The 20416-nt window shown below is 41.1% G+C and overlaps 1 protein-coding gene across 13 annotated transcripts in view; it reads right to left on the reverse strand.

Annotated features, from left to right (window-relative positions):
* CALD1 (caldesmon 1) overlaps positions 1-20416 on the reverse strand; it is a 253249-nt gene that overhangs the window by 40907 nt on the left and 191926 nt on the right. Inside the window, exon 1 of one of the 13 annotated variants that reach the window (XM_061444732.1) lies at positions 14102-14360. The exons of the other annotated variants lie outside the window; for them this stretch is intronic. Within the exon in view, the coding sequence (XP_061300716.1) occupies positions 14102-14148 (47 nt within the window). The 5' untranslated portion in view covers positions 14149-14360. Of the gene's footprint in view, positions 1-14101; positions 14361-20416 lie in introns of those variants that run through there. 13 annotated transcript variants of the gene reach the window in all.

The raw sequence follows: 20416 nt of genomic DNA on the forward strand, positions 1-20416 counted from the left end.
CACACACTCTAATCCTCCACCACCATGACCAATCTACTCACAATCCCCAGCATATATGTATTCATCATCCACCCTGCCAAAACAAGATGTGAAATTTGAGATGAAACATGGCTTTGCTTTTCAAAGATGACAAATCTTTATGAGCAAAATCCCCTTTTGCATTTGTAATTTTTCTTCACTTGCCTGCCAGGTTTTGCAGGGTGTGATGAGGAACCAGGGGCCAGGACTCTCCAGTGCATGAATCCTAACAGGAAGTTTATGGCATCCCATTGATTGATATCAGGAACAACAACACTAACAGTGTTGCACCCATTTTGAAAGGAGTTAGTTCATCTATCACTGAAATGCAGCTGCACCCAGGGTGGATCAACATGTAGCCTATGGCTATGACTCCATAACCAAAACATTGGCCTCTGATTTAGGACTGACACTGAAACTGTTTATGGATTTTAACAAGATTGGGACAGAAAAACAGTGAGGCAGGAAGAAGTAATGTAGAAGCATAGATCAAACAGGGACCAGGGCCATAGGAAGGGGCCTGGAACAAAACATCTTCCTTGGGATGGTGATGAGGCTAAAGAGAAAACAGCAGCAATGAAAGAGGAGCATCCGTCCCTGCAGGGCACAAGATGGAGAATGGAGAAAGGTTGACAGAGAAATATTCAAGGACAGGGAAGAGGAAAAGAGATCCATCGGAGAGTAGCGAAGACTTAGAAAGCACCAGGACTGGGTAAGTGGCTCAGCCGTCAATATTTAGCATCAGAACAGGTTCACATGCTCTCCAAAGACTGGCAAGCCAAAACCCAGCATGACTTGACAGAATGGAAACTCTAAGAGAGCAGGTCATGATTACCTAGACTACACATCACTCAGGAACTCCTTTGATCTTGCCTGAAATGTTACATGATCTGAAATGCCAACAAGCAGTCAGAACCTGCTATTTTTATTGGTCAATTCATCAAAAGTGTGGGTTAGCGTTAGCCTGTTCTCTGTGAAGCATCAAAACTCCTCTGTATTTCCCAGGGGATTAGAGATTGTAACTAAATTACTATTGCTCAGAGACAGACAAGTCCGTGAAGTATCTACTAGAGCCTTCAGAAACAGAGCAAAGACTGTGCTGATGAGCAAAGTACAAGGCATGTACTTACACAGAGCGAGCCTGGAAAAATAGCTTTACCAGATAATCATTCAGATAATCATAGAATAATCTTTTTTTATCCACTCTTCCCGACACAAAATATGCAAGATGAGGACACAGCCTTAACATAGCACAGCAGACTAAATATTGAAATAATGCTGCAAACAGGAAAACAGCTGAAATGCAAGAGCAGAAAATGCACCAAAACCGAGAGGGTTGTGAAGCCTTATGCTAACTGAAATAAACCACTTTAGGGGGGATATGGCATTACAAATACATCCAGTGCTGTGCTACAACATATGGTGAATGGGAAAAAAAGTAATGAAAGCCAGATGTCTCCAAGTTTTCTGGTACCGATTCCCCATGCACACAACTCATGGATGCTGTGCAGGTGTGGATTTGGTTTCAAGGGAAATTCATGGCTGTTCACTTTTAACATGGACAAGCATCTGTCTCTTTCTCAGGTGTTTAAGAAACCACCTGTCAACAGCCAAGGTAATTAGGAGACAGTTTCAGTGAGACAGCAGAGGAATTACGAGTGCAGATCCTGTCATTTGCTAACAGGATTAGGGGCAGATACATTCCATGCATCTCTCTGAAAGCTAATCCCAATGTGTCTTTCACCTTCGTAAAAGGTAAAAAGCCCTTCCATAAAACAGACCCATACAGATATGCAAGGTCACGTACAACGCTTTGAACAGCACGCTCGTGTTACAATGATTTGCAGACATCGTATAATGGTGCTGTGCAGTTTAAACAGCTGGAAATCTGAAATGTAGCCATTGCAACTACACCCACATAAACACGAAAAAGCACCCTGGCTTTACCGCTGTGATCCTTATTCCAAGAAAAGTTATTTGTAAGAAATGACCAAACAACTCAATCAGTTTAAACTATTGGAGAAAGCCTTTGGAAAGCTGACTGAATTCATGAGAGCTGATCAGTCACACTGAAAATGTAAATCTAAAAACCACTGCTCTTTAAAAAACATTGGAAAAAAAAAAAGCCAAACCCCCAACTTTTCAATTGCAAAGATTCAGTAACAAATTATCTACAATTTATGTTATTCAGAACAGAAAATACCCTAATGAAAACTAGGAAATGGAAGAAGATAACAATTTGCTTATCCTAAAAGTGCTTATGGACTTCCAATGGGGTATATGCAGCTGTCAGAGGCATAAGGCACCTAACATAAACTGCTGCAATATACAACATGTTTCCAAATCACAGCAATTATTATGGTCTCTGTTGGTTTTTTTTTGTTTGGTTGGTTTGGTTTTGTTTGGTTTTTGTGTGGGTGTTTGTTTGGTTTGTTTGGTTGTGGGTTTTGTTTTTTTTTCCATTCTGGAATAGCCAGCTCCACATAGGGAATCAGTCTGTAATAACTGTTGGAAAATGCTTTATAATGTGGCATCCCCACACAGATATGTTCTTCATGGACACAGGAAGCTAAGTGGTAGTGCCATCTGTACGTTCACGGCAACTTACTGTTCAGGTCCTGTTGTTTCTTTGGCAAATCTTCCACTGCCAGTCAGCCATCCTCCTCCCTATCTGGTTAGCCACCCCCCACAACACCTCAGTCCTTGCCTCAGCTCCAACCTGTCCAACAGGCAAAATACATTAATGATCCTTCTGCACTGGCATCTGGGTTGCAGGAGAGTGAGCAGCACTTACCTGGGCTGGACCTATGACCTCTGAATTGATTCCAGAAAGCAGTGAGTGTGCCCTTGTTGGAGAGCATAACATTATGTTGTGTTGTGATTGTTCTTACCTTTGCACACCATAAGCAAAGCAATGGTCCACAAAGCAGTGATTTGATGACACACAATATACAGTGGCTTTTATCTGCACTTCATCATACTGCTAAAAGAAATGGCAACTGAGACCAGGGAAGCAAAGGTGAAGGAGCAAAGCAGATGGGACTATATAAGAGAGGAGTGTGACCAGCAGTAGAAGGAAAGTGAGAGGAGGTGGCCAGCAAGGTGGTAAGGATAGCAAAGGGCTCCTGTGGCAAGAAAGTGATATGGCTAAAAGGAACAGACTGCAAATGCAGGCAAAAGAGAGTCTAGTTTCAAACGTTTGAGGAGACGAGAGATAAGTTTCCACCACCAAGAAGAAAAGCCTTTTTACAGATTCAACTGCCATTTTTAAAGAGAATATAATAAAAAAAAATCATTATCAAACACAAACACACACGAATTTTCTGGTATAATCCATTACATTCCAGTTGTGAATGCAGACCAATAGTTATTTTCCCATCATTGTTACATTAGTACTTGACACTTGCTAAATTCTTTCTATTGAAAGATCTCAATGTGCCTTGCAAATGTTTATCAATGTTAATAAACCATGCACCCCCTTCTGACTTCTGCATGGTGGGTGTTATTACTACTATAATGCCTGTTAATGGGATACAAAACAGAGACGTAGATGAACAAACTTCTTTTAGCCTAAACTAGATTAGGATTAGCAGATAAGATTCTTGTTTTGGGTGCTCTACTTCATACCTGCTCCAAAACCTGTTGAAGCTACCAGCTGCACCGTGCTGACTTCCATCGCTGCGCCTGAAAGCGTGTGAAAGCCACTGGCAGAATTTATTACCCTGGGACCTTTCTTTGCTGGCATACTGAACAAAGACACATCCTCCCCTGAGCTCTCTCTGAGCAAGTGATAGCCTGCCTCTTCTCTGTGTAATGTCTCTGTTGCTAGGTACTTCCAAATCAGTAGTTTACATTTTAAAAAGGGTTATGCCTGCTGGGAAATGGGAAAGGAAGGGTGAAAAGCTGGTTTAGCCCAGGGAATCTTGCAGCTGTGTCACTATGAAAGAACCTCAAGCTTTTTGCAGGGGTCAACATGCCTCAACACATCCTGGCACCTTTTTGAAGCACTGGGATGTGAACTGATATACACTTAGGTGTCTGGAAGTATGGGAAACAGGGTGCAGGATCCTCACCCTACCATTGGGAGACAAGGAGTTAGCTTGTTGTCAAACCTTTCTGTTTCTCAAGCTTCAAGAGGTGCAGAAAGCCAGCTTGTTGAGGTGGAACTTCCAAAAGGTGATTGAGTGGGAAAACACCAGCTGTATACCAGAGAGGTTCTAGTCCTAAAGGAACTATAGGCAACATCACATGGGAAGGTTTCTGTGCACCACAACTGTCTGCACCCTCTTCAGTCCCACAGTGTAGACGGGACTGACCTCAGCGTCAGCCCATCCTTCCAACACTGGCTTTTGCAGGACTGTGTTGATTCGAAGTCAAAATGTTTCCCATCTCACCTGCACTGCAAGAAGACTGCTTTAGGAAGCCAAAGAGACTCCTATAACAATGCGTTTGCACAGCAGATGGTTCCTTAGAAATAACACCAGAGAGCAGACTTTAGTCTTGATCCAAATATGCCACTCGGTTCATCCGAGTATCCTCTTCCCAGTAGTCCATAGTAACTATTCATACATGCACTCCCAGGCAAGCGAAATACAATTCAATTTACCCTTTTAAGAAAGTTCTTACAAAATTAAATTATGCATCCTGGAAGGCACTGGAAAGGGCCAAAAAACAAGCACTAGATAGCAAACCTGTGTTTAATATACTTTTGTGAATATACAACATTTGGCAAGCAAGGATTTGGCAATGTAAATTGCAGAATATTTGGCATGATAAAGACTTAAGGCAAGCATGAAAGATTTGAATTCCTGCTCACAAAGAGTGTGGTCCAACCTGCTACTACAACTCAATCTACTGAGTTTACTGAGTAAGAATATGGTAATCATGTTTGAAGATAAACTTTAGCAGCAGGTAACAAAAAGGTCTGGAGATCAGCAATCCTTCAAATTGGAAAACCAAGTTAAGCCTACTTTAAGCATGACAGTGGTTAGGTATGAGATGCTGTCCTGGGTGCAGCAGTAGCAGTCATTTTTCTCCATCTTAGTAGCTGGGACAGTACTGTGTTTTTGACTTTCGGCCTGGGAACAGTGCTGATAACACCGATGTTTTTAGTTGCTGCTCAGTAATGGATTTTCTGAGTCTCATGCTCTGCCAGGGAGGAGGGGAAGCCAGGAGGAAGCAGAGACAGAACACCTGACCCAAACTAGCCAAAGAGGTAATCCATACCACAGCACATCATGCCCAGTATATAAACTGGGGGCAGTTACCCAGAAGGGTTAGATCACTGCTCAGGTGGGGCTGGGTATTGGTCAGCGAGTGGTGAGCGGTTGTATTCTCTTCACTTGTTATTTCCTTTATCATTATTATTATTGGTGGTAGCAGTAGTGGTTTGTGTTATACCTTAGTTACTGGACTGTTCTTATCTCAGCCTGTGGGAGTTGCATTCTTTCAGTTCTCCTCCCCATCCCTCTGGGAGTGGGGGGATGAAGTGGGGGGAGTGAGCAAACGGCTGCATGGTACTGAATTACTGTCTGGGCTTAAACCATGACAGATGCTTAAGCTCCCAGGTGCATCAGTTCCCACCTGACTAATGCACAGGAATGTTCAGTGAAAAAAAAATACGCATTTGAGGGATCCAGAGACTAGCATGATGAGTATTATCTATATTAATAAGGTTTTGTAAGACCAATAAGTCTAATGCAAATGCATGCATAAAGTTTAAACACCAGCAGTCCTTTGCCAATCTCGTACTTATGAGCGCTTCTGCCTTCTCAAGATGAGTGTAAGACAGACACTGACAGTGTTAGTTCATTGCTATAAGTGTATATAAACATTTTTTCTGGACCTTTGCCCGAAGTTTGCTCAAAATAACACCCACCAAATTCATCAAATTACCAAAAACCTGGAAAGCTCCAGGGAAGGTCCCACAACCTACTTTATGTCACAGAGAAAACTTCCAAATGGTTTTCTACTCTATTTCAGCTCCGCAGAAGCTTTTCCAGTTCCTTCTCGAGTTTCTTCTCGCATTCTAGGCAGTCCCTGTCATTCCCCACCTAATGGCATTTTAATGGGTGCCTCCATCTTCTTTCTCCAAACCTGTGAGCCCTGAGCCTTAAATTCTCCTAAGACTGAACCTCTCTACTGCAGTGATGTCATGCATATTGAGAAGTGCTGGAAGTGACTGGAAGCCAGGCACTAAGCATTAAACAGCAAAACCTCTGCTAGCTTTAATATTGTGAAAACCATAATTATATCCTTTTTCTGGGGAAAGTAAACACATTGACATGATTGCTAGGGCAGACCAGCACAAGAAACCACTAGCACACAGAGAATATAACAGAAGCAGGTACTGTTTCATAGGTCCAGAGCATTCACCTTCCTAAATTCAGAGGTTATAAGCATAGGACTGGATGGGAGGTAGCAATAGTACCTCCATGGATGTCTCCTACCTGATCACTCGCAGGGTGTTGGGTGAGTTTAAGAGAGGAGAAGAATCCAGGAAATCAAGCAAAGAATTAACCCCATGGCTACTCAAAGTGGCAAAGGACCAAATGCAGATCTCAGACATATCTCAGAAAGACAGAAATATTTGTCCTCAACTTGATGGGCTGCAAATTATGCACATGCTGTCAGTGGGAAGCTTTCACAGCCATATAGATATGGACTGACAGGAATACCAGGATAGCATTGCTACAGTGTTAAGAGAGCTTTTTAATATGTTTTTGGTCTGAGGGAAACCTGCAATTGCAATGAACTTCAAAACTGCTTTCCTACAGCCTTTATGGCAAATTTATTAGAGGAACCAGAAGAAAGTTAGTCCTCAGCCTTAATCTTTCTAACTAAAGTAAGTTTAGCTAGCTTTGGAAGCAGATGTAACCTCTGCTAATTAGGTTTTGGGGCTTTTTCAAATCATAGAATCATAGAATCATACAATAGTTAGGGTTGGAAAGGACCTTCAGATCATCAACTTCCAACCCCCCTGCCAGGGGAAGGGACATCTCACACTAAGCCATCTAACCAAAGGCTTTGTCCAACCTGGCCTTGAACACTGCCAGGGATGGAGCATTCACAACCTCCCTGGGAAAACCATTCCAGTGCCTCACCACCCTTACAGGAAAGAATTTCCTCCTTATACCCAATCTAAACTTCCCCTGTTTAAGTTTTAACCCATTACCCTTTGTCCTGTCACTACAGTCTCTAATGAAGAGTCCCTCCCCAGCATCCCTATAGGCCCCCTTCAGATACTGGAAGGTTGCTATGAGGTCTCCATGCAGCCTTCTCTTCTCCAGGCTCAACAGCCCCGACTTCCTCAGCCTGTCTTCATAGAGGAGGTGCTCCAGTCCCCTGATCATCCTCATGGCTCTCCTCTGGACTTGTTCCAACAGTTCCATGTCCTTTTTTTGTTGAGGACACCAGAACTGCACACAATACTCCAAGTGAGGTCTCACGAGAGCAGAGTAGAGGGGCAGGATCACCTCCTTCGACCTGCTGGTCACGCTCCTTTTGATGCAGCCCAGGATACAGTTGGCTTTCTGGGCTGCGAGCGCACACTGAAGCCGGCTCATGTTCATTTTCTCATTGACCAACACCCCCAAGTCCTTCTCCACAGGGCTGCTCTGAATCTCTTCTCTGCCCAACCTGTAGCTGTGCCTGGGATTGCTCTGACCCAGGTGTAGGACCTTGCACTTGGCATGGTTAAACTTCATGAGGTTGGCATCAGCCCACCTCACAAGCGTGTCAAAGTCCCTCTGGATGGCATTCCTTCCCTCCAGCGTATCAACCGAATGCCAGTTAAGAATTATTTTATGAATAAGGTTTTAAGGTGTCTGGAACAAGAATCATCTTTTTTTTTTCTGTAATACAACCACCTTTACCTGGAGGACTTATAACAAGACCAGATCCTCCGAAGCAGTAGCGTAAAGCAGACTGAAAGTGATCTGAGAAAGATTCAGAGTTCAGAATCAAGACTGTTTGCACAGAGTTAATCCTCCCTGACTGGCATGCCAGGTTCTGCTGAAGTCATTTTTGCTCACAAGAATCTGAATATTTCTCACTGTTTTTTTAGTCAAGGTACATGAAAAAACTGTGGATGGAAATTAAAAAAATAGAAAACGAAGTTAGCCAAGTCCCTGATCTTCAGGAAGGATTCTGACTTTGAGGAAGAAGGGTCTGAATACGAACAGGCATCAGACAAAAAAACCCTACCAAACCCCTCAAGAGTGGTTGTGCAGCAAGCTTTCAGGAGTACCCTACTCCTAATAGTGCATCTATATGTTTTGTTTAATGTGAACTGGTACATCCAGTTGCTGTTACCAGTGTTGTTTATTTTTCTTTTCTGCTTTATTATCATCGAACTTTATCTTTTACATCTTTTGCCTACAGTAAGCTAACCTCAACAATAACAGGATACGTACTCTACATGTATTATGGGAGTTGGAAAAGGGAAAAATTGCTTCACAAGTGACATAATCAAGCTTACAATACTCAGAAGAAAGTAAATAAGCAAGTTACAGAGAAAACTGTCTAGTGACTAGGTTAACTGTTATTTCTCCTACAATCAAAGTTCTCCACTGCAGCACTGGGTGGGAGGAGGGCAGCCGCTTTATGTCGCTTCTGATTTCGTGGTGCAGCACAGACTGAATTTAAGCACGGACAATACCTAGCTTTTTATTTCAGTTACCAAGAGGCAAACAGCAACTGAGGTAAAAAAAAAAAATTAAATACCAGCTTCTGTCCTCTCTTGAAACTTTGCTCGTTGTAACTCAGTTTAAAACCCAAGAAACTTCATTGACTTCAGACCTGAAGCCTGTATTTAAGCCTAGAATGGGTTACTCATCTCTGGAATTCAACATGTGCCTTCAAAGCATTTTGAAAGAAAAATAGCTGAGCAATATAAAACATCAACTAAACCTTGTAGTTGGTACTTTTCTTCAATAAGAGACTGAGAACAGATCATATACTTTGGACTGAAGTGTGATTTTTCTGACAACTTCACAAAATGTTTAAATGCTTTAGATATAGAAGAACCCACATGGATCACTATGTTCCAGCTTGCCCATTGCTCCCTAAAAAGGTGATTATGTTATGGTACTGATAGACTTGCACAAATATCCAGTTTGTGTGTCAGTGAGATTTCATGGCAACACTTATTAAAAAGAGAAGGAAGAAGGGAGGGAAAGGCAAAGGGGGTGTAAAGGGGGAAGCCCTGTCTGTCTACTCTGCAAAGGATATGAATGCAGAAAAGAGGAACCATGTCAGCAAATGCCAAACCAATGTGATACCTGCCAAACCACACCTTATCCTTCTCAATCAGCAAAAAAAAATATCCACTGCCTGATTTCTCTTACCTCACCAATAAAGGGCTAGGCTTTTTTCCTTTATTAGGACAGTCTCCATGCTGTAAAATTCTGGCTCTAGTAAATGGCTTTAACAATATGTGCTGCACATCAGCACAAAAAGAAAGCAACTAATAAAAATAAAACACAGGAGGAGAATAAAAGGGCTGAGTCCTAAATTAAAAGGGACGACATCAGCTTAGTTTGAGCTCCAAAATTTGATCACAGATTTTATGAAATGGAGAATTAAAATTGGAATGGATAAATGCATGAAGGCTAACATTATGCAGATATATAATTATAAACTTGGCCTTGTATCTACTTATACACATAAGAAGACTTGCTGAAGTCAAGGAGACATTTTTACTCAAAACATACATCAAATTTCGGTACGTGAAAGCAGTGCAAAGAAAGGTGGTTTTTTTAATGTTTTCTTTAACAAAATAAAATGTAAAAAGAATGAAAAGTTACAGTCAGGTAGGTATCCATGTTTCAGTTATTTCAACTGATTTGTTGAAGTGGTTTTCTTGGTTGGGTTTTTAAACATATGGTTTTGGATTATCTAGTTTACTGCATCTGCATTATATGGACATATATGCATATATATGGCCAGAAGAACACAGAGGGCCTAGAATAATCACCAGAGAATTGATTCTTTTGAACCTCTTTGTTTTCCTCTGAACTGGGAACTGGGTGAACGGGAAGGCCTGGGACTGCAGGTTTGCAGGAAAGTGAAAGACAAGGGTATGAAGAAGCAGGATGAACTTCTGCCACCCTCATCCCACACTAGTTGAACACCTATGCCAGCAGTGTGGCTGTGGAGGAGCTATCTGAATTTAAGATCTGCACTAGCAATGAATTTTGTAATTTTGCTGAAGCAGAAGAAAAATCCCTTGTCAGAGTGAAGTGGCATGGAAAATGTTCAGAGCTGTTTTATTTTAATAGAGTGAAGCAAGAAGGCAAATCCTACAACAACTTTTTTTTATTTTAACTTTTTTCTTTAAAATGTAGGTCAGCTTGAATCAAAATATTAAAAAAAAAACAACACTAGAGCATTTTATTTCAAGTTTTAATTTAAAGTATTTCCTCTTCTTTTCATTTAGACAGAAACCTAACATGAACTCTCAACCAGTTCTGCTCTGAACTCTCAATTCTGCCCAGAACTCTGACAATTTTTCTTGGTTTTGCTAAATTTACCTTCATTCAGAAACAATTCTCATAGCTCATTTCAGGTATTTGGATTACAGAGAGCAGTACCAGGTTGAGTCTGGTATTTCTTGCCACTGTCCTGGCTTGAACCAAGGCTTGCAAGGGTAGTCAGGGTTTTCATTAAACTCTCCAGAATCAATTGTTTCTGACAAAATCCTAGAAATTTGATTCTCACAGAGTCATGACTTCAGATTCAGGTGGATATTTAAAACCTCACACAAATCAATCCATCTTCACGCTCTCAACACTCAGTGCCTTACTTATGCTGGAAGAAAGAAAAGCATCTTTCACTGTGGTAAGAAAGTTGTGAAATCTCACAGATGCTTCCTTATACATCTGTCCTTTCTCTGCCATAATGTTTCTTTCACTGAGGATAATCTCACTCAAAAATGTTTTAGTTCTTCCACTAAATTTCTTCTGATCCATAAGAGGAAAGTTCCTAAATCTAGCAACAAAATCTTGAACTGGACGTTCAGTCTTCAATAACCTCTGTTTCTGTTGTTGTGTAAACCAGACACAAAGCACATGTATTTCATTCAGGTGGTGACAATTAATGCATAAAGAATGCTTCATATACATAGAATATTGTTGTTACAGTATTTAACATAAGTATGTGGGTCCACCCACAGACAAATATATTTGCATCGAAACCACTCACCATCCCAAGTGTTTCAAACTTCATTCCAAGACAACAGGCACTGAAGTGCAACATGGATATAAACATTACAGCTCACAAACAGACAGGACATTGTAAGAAAACTGCCTGTTTCTTGGCCCATGGTACACTTGTCACTGTTGGGGAAGTGCCACTTTCAGAAATTGACTGAGATTCTTACCTTTCAAAATGTAGACAAAAAGGGTCACTACAGGCCTTGTGCATCTGGTCTATAGTTGCATTATGTCCATCTTATATATCTCAGTAATGTAAATAAGCTTTTATAAACAGAATTCAGGCCATTGCCCACTGGGAAACTGAAATGAAAAGCATGGCCAACAGAGAAGACAAAAAAGAAGGAAAGAAATGGCTTCAAGTGAAAATGAAAAGCATCAAATTTTGAAGCAAAGTTAACCAGATAACATAGTATCACCAAAACTGCTGCTATCTGTGGAAAAGTGTCCCCTTCAATGCTTTTCTTCTCCTAACAAGACCTATTTGATTATCAGTATTGAGCATCCAACTGAAAACCAGAAAAGATAACTTACATCATAATGAAAAGACTGCGAAAGACTGAACTTCCAGCAACCAAACTGCCCATGAACAATCTGTGAATTCTGAAGGAAAGTTCCAATTTGCTGGGAGAAAACATCCTACCTGTTAGCAAAGACAGTTCTGCTTTCCCTAGAAACTTGCACAGTAAACAGTTTAGTGTCCAGCAAAGTGAGCCAATTCCATCCCTATACATTTATTAAGCAGTCTTTTAAATTTTCAGGCCAACCGGAATGATTTCTTGGCAATGGTGAGAGCTTCTGCTTTTAATTTCTAGTGTATCAAATGTTAACAGGATTATATCCAGCTATTAAGCAATTAGAAAATTTTCTACAAATACTTTAAGTTTGCTGAGAGCATAGAGAGTACCTTTAAAGGATGCAGCTGAAACAGTCATATAAAGGGGCCATTAGAGGACATTTGCCAGAAGTTAGCAATCGCATTGCATGTCATTCAAAACAGAGCATAACAGCCTCCTCCTTTTCCATGGAGAGTCTCCAGAGAGTTAACTTATAAGGATTTTAATACTCCTTTTCTTTTCCATTACAATTTCCTGAGAAGAAATGAGCACTTGGAATGATTACGTTATGCCTCAGCCTGGGAAGGGCAGTATTTCATCATGTATTTCACTGAGCAATGCTTTGAAGAAGCCTTTGTGGGTAATGCTAAAGGTGTCTTCCCTGCTTTTGGCCTGAGGTCACAGAGATGTTTGTTAAAATGGAATAAATCAGTTTCCAAATTTTGGCCACACATTTGATTTCTGTTAAGGAGTCCTACCCAAAGAAAGCCTTGCTTTTCTTCCCCAAATATGCTGCTGTGAGTCTTGACAAAAGAAAACCCATGTCTGATTGTCAAGGTGTGATTGGTCTTGTTTAAAAGTTGCTACAGGACACAAATCTCCCAAGATACAGGAGACCAACCATATAGTGGTTAATCATGCTTCAAGAGAAGAGGATTTGATTTAATTGTTTTCACTCAGATATAATTTCACTGACTTCAGTGAACTCAATTCACATAACATAATTGTGAGTGTTACAGTGTATGCAAGCTAGGGCATTCCTCGTAGCACTCGCTCAATGCTTCAGAGATATGCCAGGCATAAAGTCAGCACACCTCTCTCAGCCAAAGCGGAGTGGAGCAGACTCTCTCTCAGTAAGTATATCCAATTATTTCTAATTTTTTAAACAAAACAGCCAGACCTTAACATCTAGCTAAACCAGCCCCAGTGCAGACCAATGAAAGGGTCCAAAGTTTACAGCTTGGGTCACTGAACCCAAAAACAGCTCCCCACTGTAGGTATCAAGAATCAAGGTTTCCACCAGTTATATCAGCCCTAAAGTGCCCAAACCTAGCCCACTTTGCCCTGTCTCCTCTCTTCATTTCCCCTCACACTGGTTGCAGAGAAACTGATGCTCCGCCACGGCTGCTCCCAATTCCCGTACAGCAGTATGGGAGGGCTGGTAACTGTGGCTTGTGTCTGTATTCCACCACAAACCAACACAAAACAAACCCATTTGACACGCTCTTAGTTAAATTGTTATTTATTGCCCAATTTCTGAAAACATGATGAAAGATTTCAGATTCCTGGAAGGGACTTCTTGGAGGGGCTGGGTTTCAGAAATCCCTGAGCAACCTCTCCCTCCAAAAGCACAGTGTTTCATGCTGGAAAATCAAGAAACAGGCACCCAGGAGTCCCAGTTGCTTTTCAAAACCTCCCCCAAATTTTAAACAAAACCCTGATATAAATAACAGTATTTTAGAAACTCAGTAGTGTCCTGTTTCCCACCCCTCAACATACAAAGCAGACAAACAAAACAACAGCACAGGATCCAAATAAAGCAGATAATTTCTTTGGCTGTGTTACAGAGACTAATTGATTTTCTTCTCCCACTTCCCTTCCACAGTCAGAGATGAATGTGCCATGAGGACTTTTGCTCAGTGAATTAAGCAATCTGAGTTATCTGAAAGCTTTCACACAAACTATGAAACTTCTGCAAACTTCCCATTAGCAGAACTCCAATTAACAACCACTCTTTCCAATATCTTCTTCTGCCACTGAACAAAAAATGCTTCTGCCACTGAACAAAGCAATTTAAATTCTACAATTCAGGTAGGAGAAATGCATAAATGCAAAGGCTTTTCCTTTAGACAATAGAGCACAATATAGCAAAAAGAAGAGCAAAAGAACAGTCTGCATTCAATGCTTATTCCCCAGTTCAACCAGCTTCCCAACACCATTCTATTCCTGTTTCCCATTGCCAAAATCCAGCATTTCCTACACAACACCAAAAGGCTAAATCCATACAGATATCATAATAAATAGGCAACTCACTTGGAAAGGCTTGACAAGTTCTGCCTGCAGTATGATCTGCTGATCATGTCTGCAGCGTATGAATCAGTGCAAACTGCTGCCAGCTCCAGGGAGCAAATGGACGGATGATCAGGGCGTGGAATGAGATAATAAAAATGCCATTATCCTTTCAGGCAGCGAGACTCATTGGATGCTCTTTCCACCCCACAGGTTAACCATTTGGTCGGTCCTGTAGCTCCCCTAATGACACTATTTGCCTATTGTCAAGCTCATAATCTATCTTGTATCCTCCTCCTCTCCCTTCACTTGCCTCTGCTCTCTGATCATATGATTATTTTTTTTTTTTACTGTATTCTCTCTAATAGATCCTCTTTGCTATGTCTGGGTCCCCGTCACAGAAATTCCTGCAGACTCTCAGCTGCTCAAGTTGACCAACAAATGCCTGCTTCCCATTCAGCTTTCACAAGAAGCACTGCTGTTTAGGAACCTTGTCTGAGCACCAAGCAGCCTGAGCACTGCACAGAGATGCCTTCACAAGTATTTGCTTGTAGGAAACTCACATTCCAGCCTGCCAAGAGATGATGAGAGGAGAGGATCCAAATATAAAACAATGGTCCAGGAAACAGTCCTCCCTTTTGATCATAAATCATTGCCTAAGCATTTTTCAGGCACTTGCACCCAATCTAACTTGTGAAAGGTCAAGCCTGATCAGATGGCTCGAAAGACTGGAGGGTGACTGCCAAACAGGAACAAATTCAGGGAGGTGAGAAGCAGCTGCAAGATCAACTGCAGTCCAGGTAAGAATATCTTGTATTTGCAAAGGGATGAAAACCAGGGCTAAATCCAACCTAAGAGACTCTCCTCAAGGCTCTTCCATCTAATCCAGTGAATGAGGCAGGAAACAGAAATGCAAAGTAAGTAATTTAAATAGAGGCGCCATCAGTTACCATGATTTTACATGCTTGGCTCTCATACCCCTTTAAGCCCACATATGTGAGTAAACTGAAACAGCTTACTATGCAGTGCTTCAGCCATTACACCCTAGGATCTGATCTTGTTAAACCTCATAAATTACAAGAGTGGGTGTGGATGGATTAGTACTCCAAAGGGGAACCTCTACTGCAAACTCGCCCTTCTACGGGGCGGAGTGTGTGGGTTCAGTAGGTGGCACTCTTACCTTGAAGTGAGCGCCAAGGCAATCCTCTCTGCAGCAAGCCAGGGGGGATGCTGGATGTCCAAGGAAGTGTCAACCTTGACAGTTTTTTTCTCAGAGCTTGCAAGAAATCAGTATCTGCATGCTTGAGGCATTGATACTCATTTATGTCCTGCTCAAGTCCTGCAGTCAATAACCAAGTTTTTTAACTCCCAAAATCTCCCTCTACATTTTCAAGGAGATAGATTTTTGTGAAAAGGTACGAATTTGTGCCCTATAGATGTGAACGATTCACATGTAGAAGCTCAGAGTTTTTTGCACACTCAGAAACAGGTCTGAAATACTCCAAGAAGTTCACATAAACCTTCTGCAGCCCCAGCACCTTGTTTTAAAGTACATGTAAAAAAAAAATCCACATTCTAGTGTATAAAATATACTGAAATTCTGGTCTGGAGCAAGGAAAGGTCAATAGTGCTGATTACAAAGAGAGAAAAACATGGATTCCATTTCTGTGATTGCAGAGAGATCTACAAGTGAGATGACGGATGGTATAGCAGGCAAGCCGTCTCCATTTCTTCTACCCTTACCTCAAGGGAAAGAGGACATGTAAGGCAGTGCAAATGTGGACAGTCCTTAAAAAAAAGCTGTTGAGAAGGGAGTCATTTTTCCCTCTGGAAGAGCATTAGTTAAAGAGAGATTATATTATTGTTCTGCCAAAATACACATTTTAATCAGACATCAGATGCAAGACTTGATGTTTCACCTTCACTGCGCCCATCAGTCATAAGACCCATTCAGCTGAGGAACATCACTGTTGTAACAAGAACAATAGGGACATTTGTGATTCAGTTTGCAGCACAACAGGCTTCTCCAAAGCCAACACGTGCAATTTCAAGCATTAACAGAGCTGGGTGAGGAGCCAGCAGCTCTGTAAGTTTACATCAAAGCAGAACTGATTCCCTGAAAGAGTCTGACATCGACAAGATATTTCCATGCTTACCTGTGGGGGAAAAAAAAAAAAAAAAGTAGTAGGAGGATCTGAGTCTCTTCTAGATCTTTGCACTTAATAATCTATTATTTCAAAGCCAAATATTTGCTGTTTGCTTTTTTTAGTACCTTAACTGAGAGAAATACTCTCAGTACACTGTAGCCCTGAGATGAAGTTCTTGCATATGGAGCAGGAAGAGGCAAATCACCTTCCCTGGATCATTTCAATTATTCACATGGGCATCTAAAGCATGAAAAATGATGGGGGCAGGAGATGAGTGTCTCAACCTGCTTTCCTTGTATATTCTGATGCTTCAGAGATTATTGCTTGGCTCCAGGACACCAAAACCTCTAAGCAAGACAATAAAAAGAGAAACTAACTAAAGTAGGGATGCCCTAGTTTACACCAATGAATTCAAGTCAAATGGCTTCATAAGAATGTAGGCTCATCCATTACTACAAGGAAAGAAATTACAAGGCCTTTCCTAGCTTCTCAACATTAAAAGCAGCAAGATGAGGAGCAGGAAGGAGCCATAAGGGCTTTCCAAAGGAAGTTATTACTGGGAGGTTCCAACATCTACTCATACTAACAATAGGAATGTCCAGAGGTCATCCAGAGAGCCACTTAATGTTTTGTTTGTTATTTTAACCATTCCGTATGCAAGGCAGACTGTTCAGTGAGCTGATCACAGTAGCCTGGGAATCTTTTCTCCTTTGAGATTACAGTGAATTTAGAACCTGACAGGGTCACTTGCACTGTCCAGCCCATACCTTTCCATAGGTAGCCTATACCTTTCTGTACCTGTTTTTCAGCAGGGGATTTGCTGTGCGAGTCACTGGTTTTGCCCTGTTATTCAACTATCTTCATGCTTCTTTAGCTCTTTGTTTAGTCCTTTTCCAAGTTGAGGCAGTTTTAAAATGGGCGGGCACATAACTTACAGAAATATATCTGATTTGTTTCAGAGACAGTAAATAGCTCACCCTGCTATGCCACTAGTCTGAAATAAGTAGGCAGACTTGTAGTGAATTTTGCAAAGCTACTGGCATTTTGCAAGAGAAACACAACTCTGTTTTTTATGAAAATCCATTCTAATGACATGAACATCTGCTTCTTGTTTGAAGAATATTTTTAACTGTTCCCTCCCTGGGAAAATAAAAAATGCCACAGTCTCTTTCATGTTCTCATGGAGTAGACAAACACAGTTGGCTTTTTTAAGGTCTGTTCTGAAATGCCCCAGTACAGTTCACTGCAGGGAACTCAGTGTTTACATCTTACAAGGCAAAAAGCATCTGCATTCACCCTCCTGTGAGATTTCACTGTAGGACACTGGCATGAACAACATTTGGCACATTAAATTGTATGCAGCAGGTAAAGTCTGGCAACCCATACGTAAGGTCTTGGAATAATCTCTTGAGTACTCATAAAAACAAGGCTATGTACTTCATCATTAAATAATGCTGACTTGTCTCTTACTATGTTTTGCATGTTTTTTTCAAGTCCAGTTCTAAATATCACAAGTTCTAAATATCACTAGGAGATTCTGCCATTTGCCAGTGGTAAGTCTTCTGTTTTCTTACAGGGTTCAGTACTAAGAAACTGTCCTATGGCTATGACATCTACTCTTCCCGTTATTTTTCAACTGTAACCTGTAGTTATATCCATCTGGATACCTATAAAGAACAGCAGCACCAAATCTTTTAATGTGTTCAGTGAAACCTGCGAGTAATACTTACACAGCCGTATAAGTGGATATATGTATTAAAAGACTTACTCAGATTGGAATATGTAGTTGTGGGGTTGGACATATGCATATGCAAATCATGGAGTCACATGCAGACAGAGTTTGCATGCTCACAAGGACACATTATCATGTAATTAATGCCTTAGCAGACAACAGAGCTACTTTTTGCATAGCTGAGTTCTGCAGGATCGGGAACACAACCCTGTTATGTTAAAACTCAAAATCCTAAAGCCCGAAATGGTAAAAGCTTGCAATAATGCACTTCCAGGTACTGAAGACCCATATAGAGCCCATGCAGAACTCAAACCTATCTGATGCCTGCTTTGGTGGGACAGGCTGGCCCTGGATGCACAGGCAGAAGTTTGGTCCTCTGCAGGGAATTTTCTCTGACTGTCATCAGCTCTTGACATACTAATATTATCTTGCTTCTCACATGGAAAAGTTACTGACTGTATGTATGGCTGTAGCAGTAAACAAAACAAACTCCAAAAGAAGCATTCAAATGCTATTCCAAGGAGAACTTCCACTGTAAATTGAAACCTGATTAGGAAAACATATTTGCTGGTGCTTGCATTCTCTATCAGTTACTTATGGGGCAATGTGCAATTCAGAAATAAAGCAGCATAATATTTCAAGGGTGTGATGGACTATTTTAACCAAAGCATAGCTTTTGTTTTATGCCATGTTTTCACCTCTTTCAAATAAACGCTAAGATCCAAACAATAGCCTCCATATAACAGCCAGTATATAGCTACCTTCTGGTGATTTAAGCAAGTGAAATGGAGGAAACTGTATGAGGGAAGCAATCACAAAGGCTATCTTTACCTCCTCTCCCTATGCTCTGGCACTGCCTCTAGTGATGGTCAGACTCTGGTCCCCTCCTGCTCTGAGCAGGAGCCCACATCTCTCCATGTACCAGCAGCAGCAGAGGTAAGGGCCACCACTTCTCTGTTCATTTTTGCACCCATTCTTTTGTGCTTTGTGTATTTCAGGGACACATGCCGATTCTCACAACAATAAAAAGCAATCTATTGTTTTGGTTGGCAATTTCTAAAAATTTTCTGTCTCTCTTGTATCTAAATTGTAGCTTGCTTGGAGTGATAACTGCTATTAATAAATTTCAGCTTTAGCAATGCAAAGGATAGTACTCAAAGCCCAGAAACCCATGACTGGAGTTGTAGGACTTCTCCTCATAGCCATGTAGGATAGCACTTGCAGAGTCCACAAAACAGAAAACTGAATAAGATGCCAATAATGTAGATGGGAGTTCACTATTGTGGCAATAGTTAATTTCAACAACAGGTTTTATATAAAATTATTCATGCTATTTTTAATACATCAACATGCATGCTCTAAACATCATTATTCAGTTCAAACTTAGCCACAAAGACCAGAAAAACCCACAATGTGGTAAGTGTGATACAAACACAAAGGATAGATGCATCTCTAGCTAAAAGAGGTTATGCCTTAATTTTGCTGCTGAGCAGGCACAGGTGAAAAAGCCTAAGCCAAAGCTCCTTAACAGACACCCCAGTAAAAACTAGTAAACTCATTAAGTGTGAAGCATGGGATCCATTCACCCTTGTGTGCCACCACACAGCAGCAAGAGCATCCACTGTCTCACTTCAGCCTGAAGCCACGGTCTAAGTCCAGGCTTCAAGCTTGATCTTTCTCTGCTGGAAGAGTTTATATAAATGTGTATACAGGCACACATGCACGCAGCTCTGGAAAGAGAGGAGCATTTCCTGCTGGGCCAATTTATGGACACGTTCCTGCACCAAAAGCTCCTATCTTATGATACTCTGAATTTTACTGGTGAACAACATCCAAGCCCTGCTCAGGATCTCACTTCACAAACAATACAATAAACTCAGCTAGCAAAAGCCATCCGAATTCCAGCGAAGGCAGCAACTGTTCAACAGCTTATGCCACTTGAACAGCTCAGAGGTATTCCAAATACAAACCTCAGCTAGACATACTGAGTTTGGGCCTTTCTTACCTCTGAATTTAGCTAAAAATTATTAAGTTGGAGCCTTGACCATGACCCTGCCTCATGCAGATTGATGATCAGTTATATCCCTATCTCATTTTTAATATTTATTTTAATGTCTGGTAACGGCCCATAGCTGTTTTGGAAGGGGCTTTATTTCACTAGTTGCACAGGGATTACTGACTAACTGAATGCTCCCAGGAACTTTTGGAGAGCAAACAGTGTCAGTTTATTTAATAACTTCCAAAGTGAAACTAAAATCTTGTCCAAATCATGTCTCCTCTGATTTAATTAAAACACACCACACATACTGCACTGCTCTGTTAATCATTAACCAAGTTAATTCAAGACAGAAGATGAGTCTTTTCTTTCCTTCAAAAGCCTCCAGCCAGAGGAAAACTTAAAAAAACATTCCAAAAAAAGGACCAGTACAGTATGATTTTTGTTAGAGTGGTCAACACGCC

This window comes from Pezoporus flaviventris, unplaced genomic scaffold (assembly GCF_033815535.1).
Source record: "Pezoporus flaviventris isolate CSIRO_AGI_PZ_B2104156 unplaced genomic scaffold, CSIRO_AGI_Pfla_v1 ptg000002l, whole genome shotgun sequence".
Lineage (NCBI taxonomy): Eukaryota > Metazoa > Chordata > Aves > Psittaciformes > Psittacidae > Pezoporus > Pezoporus flaviventris.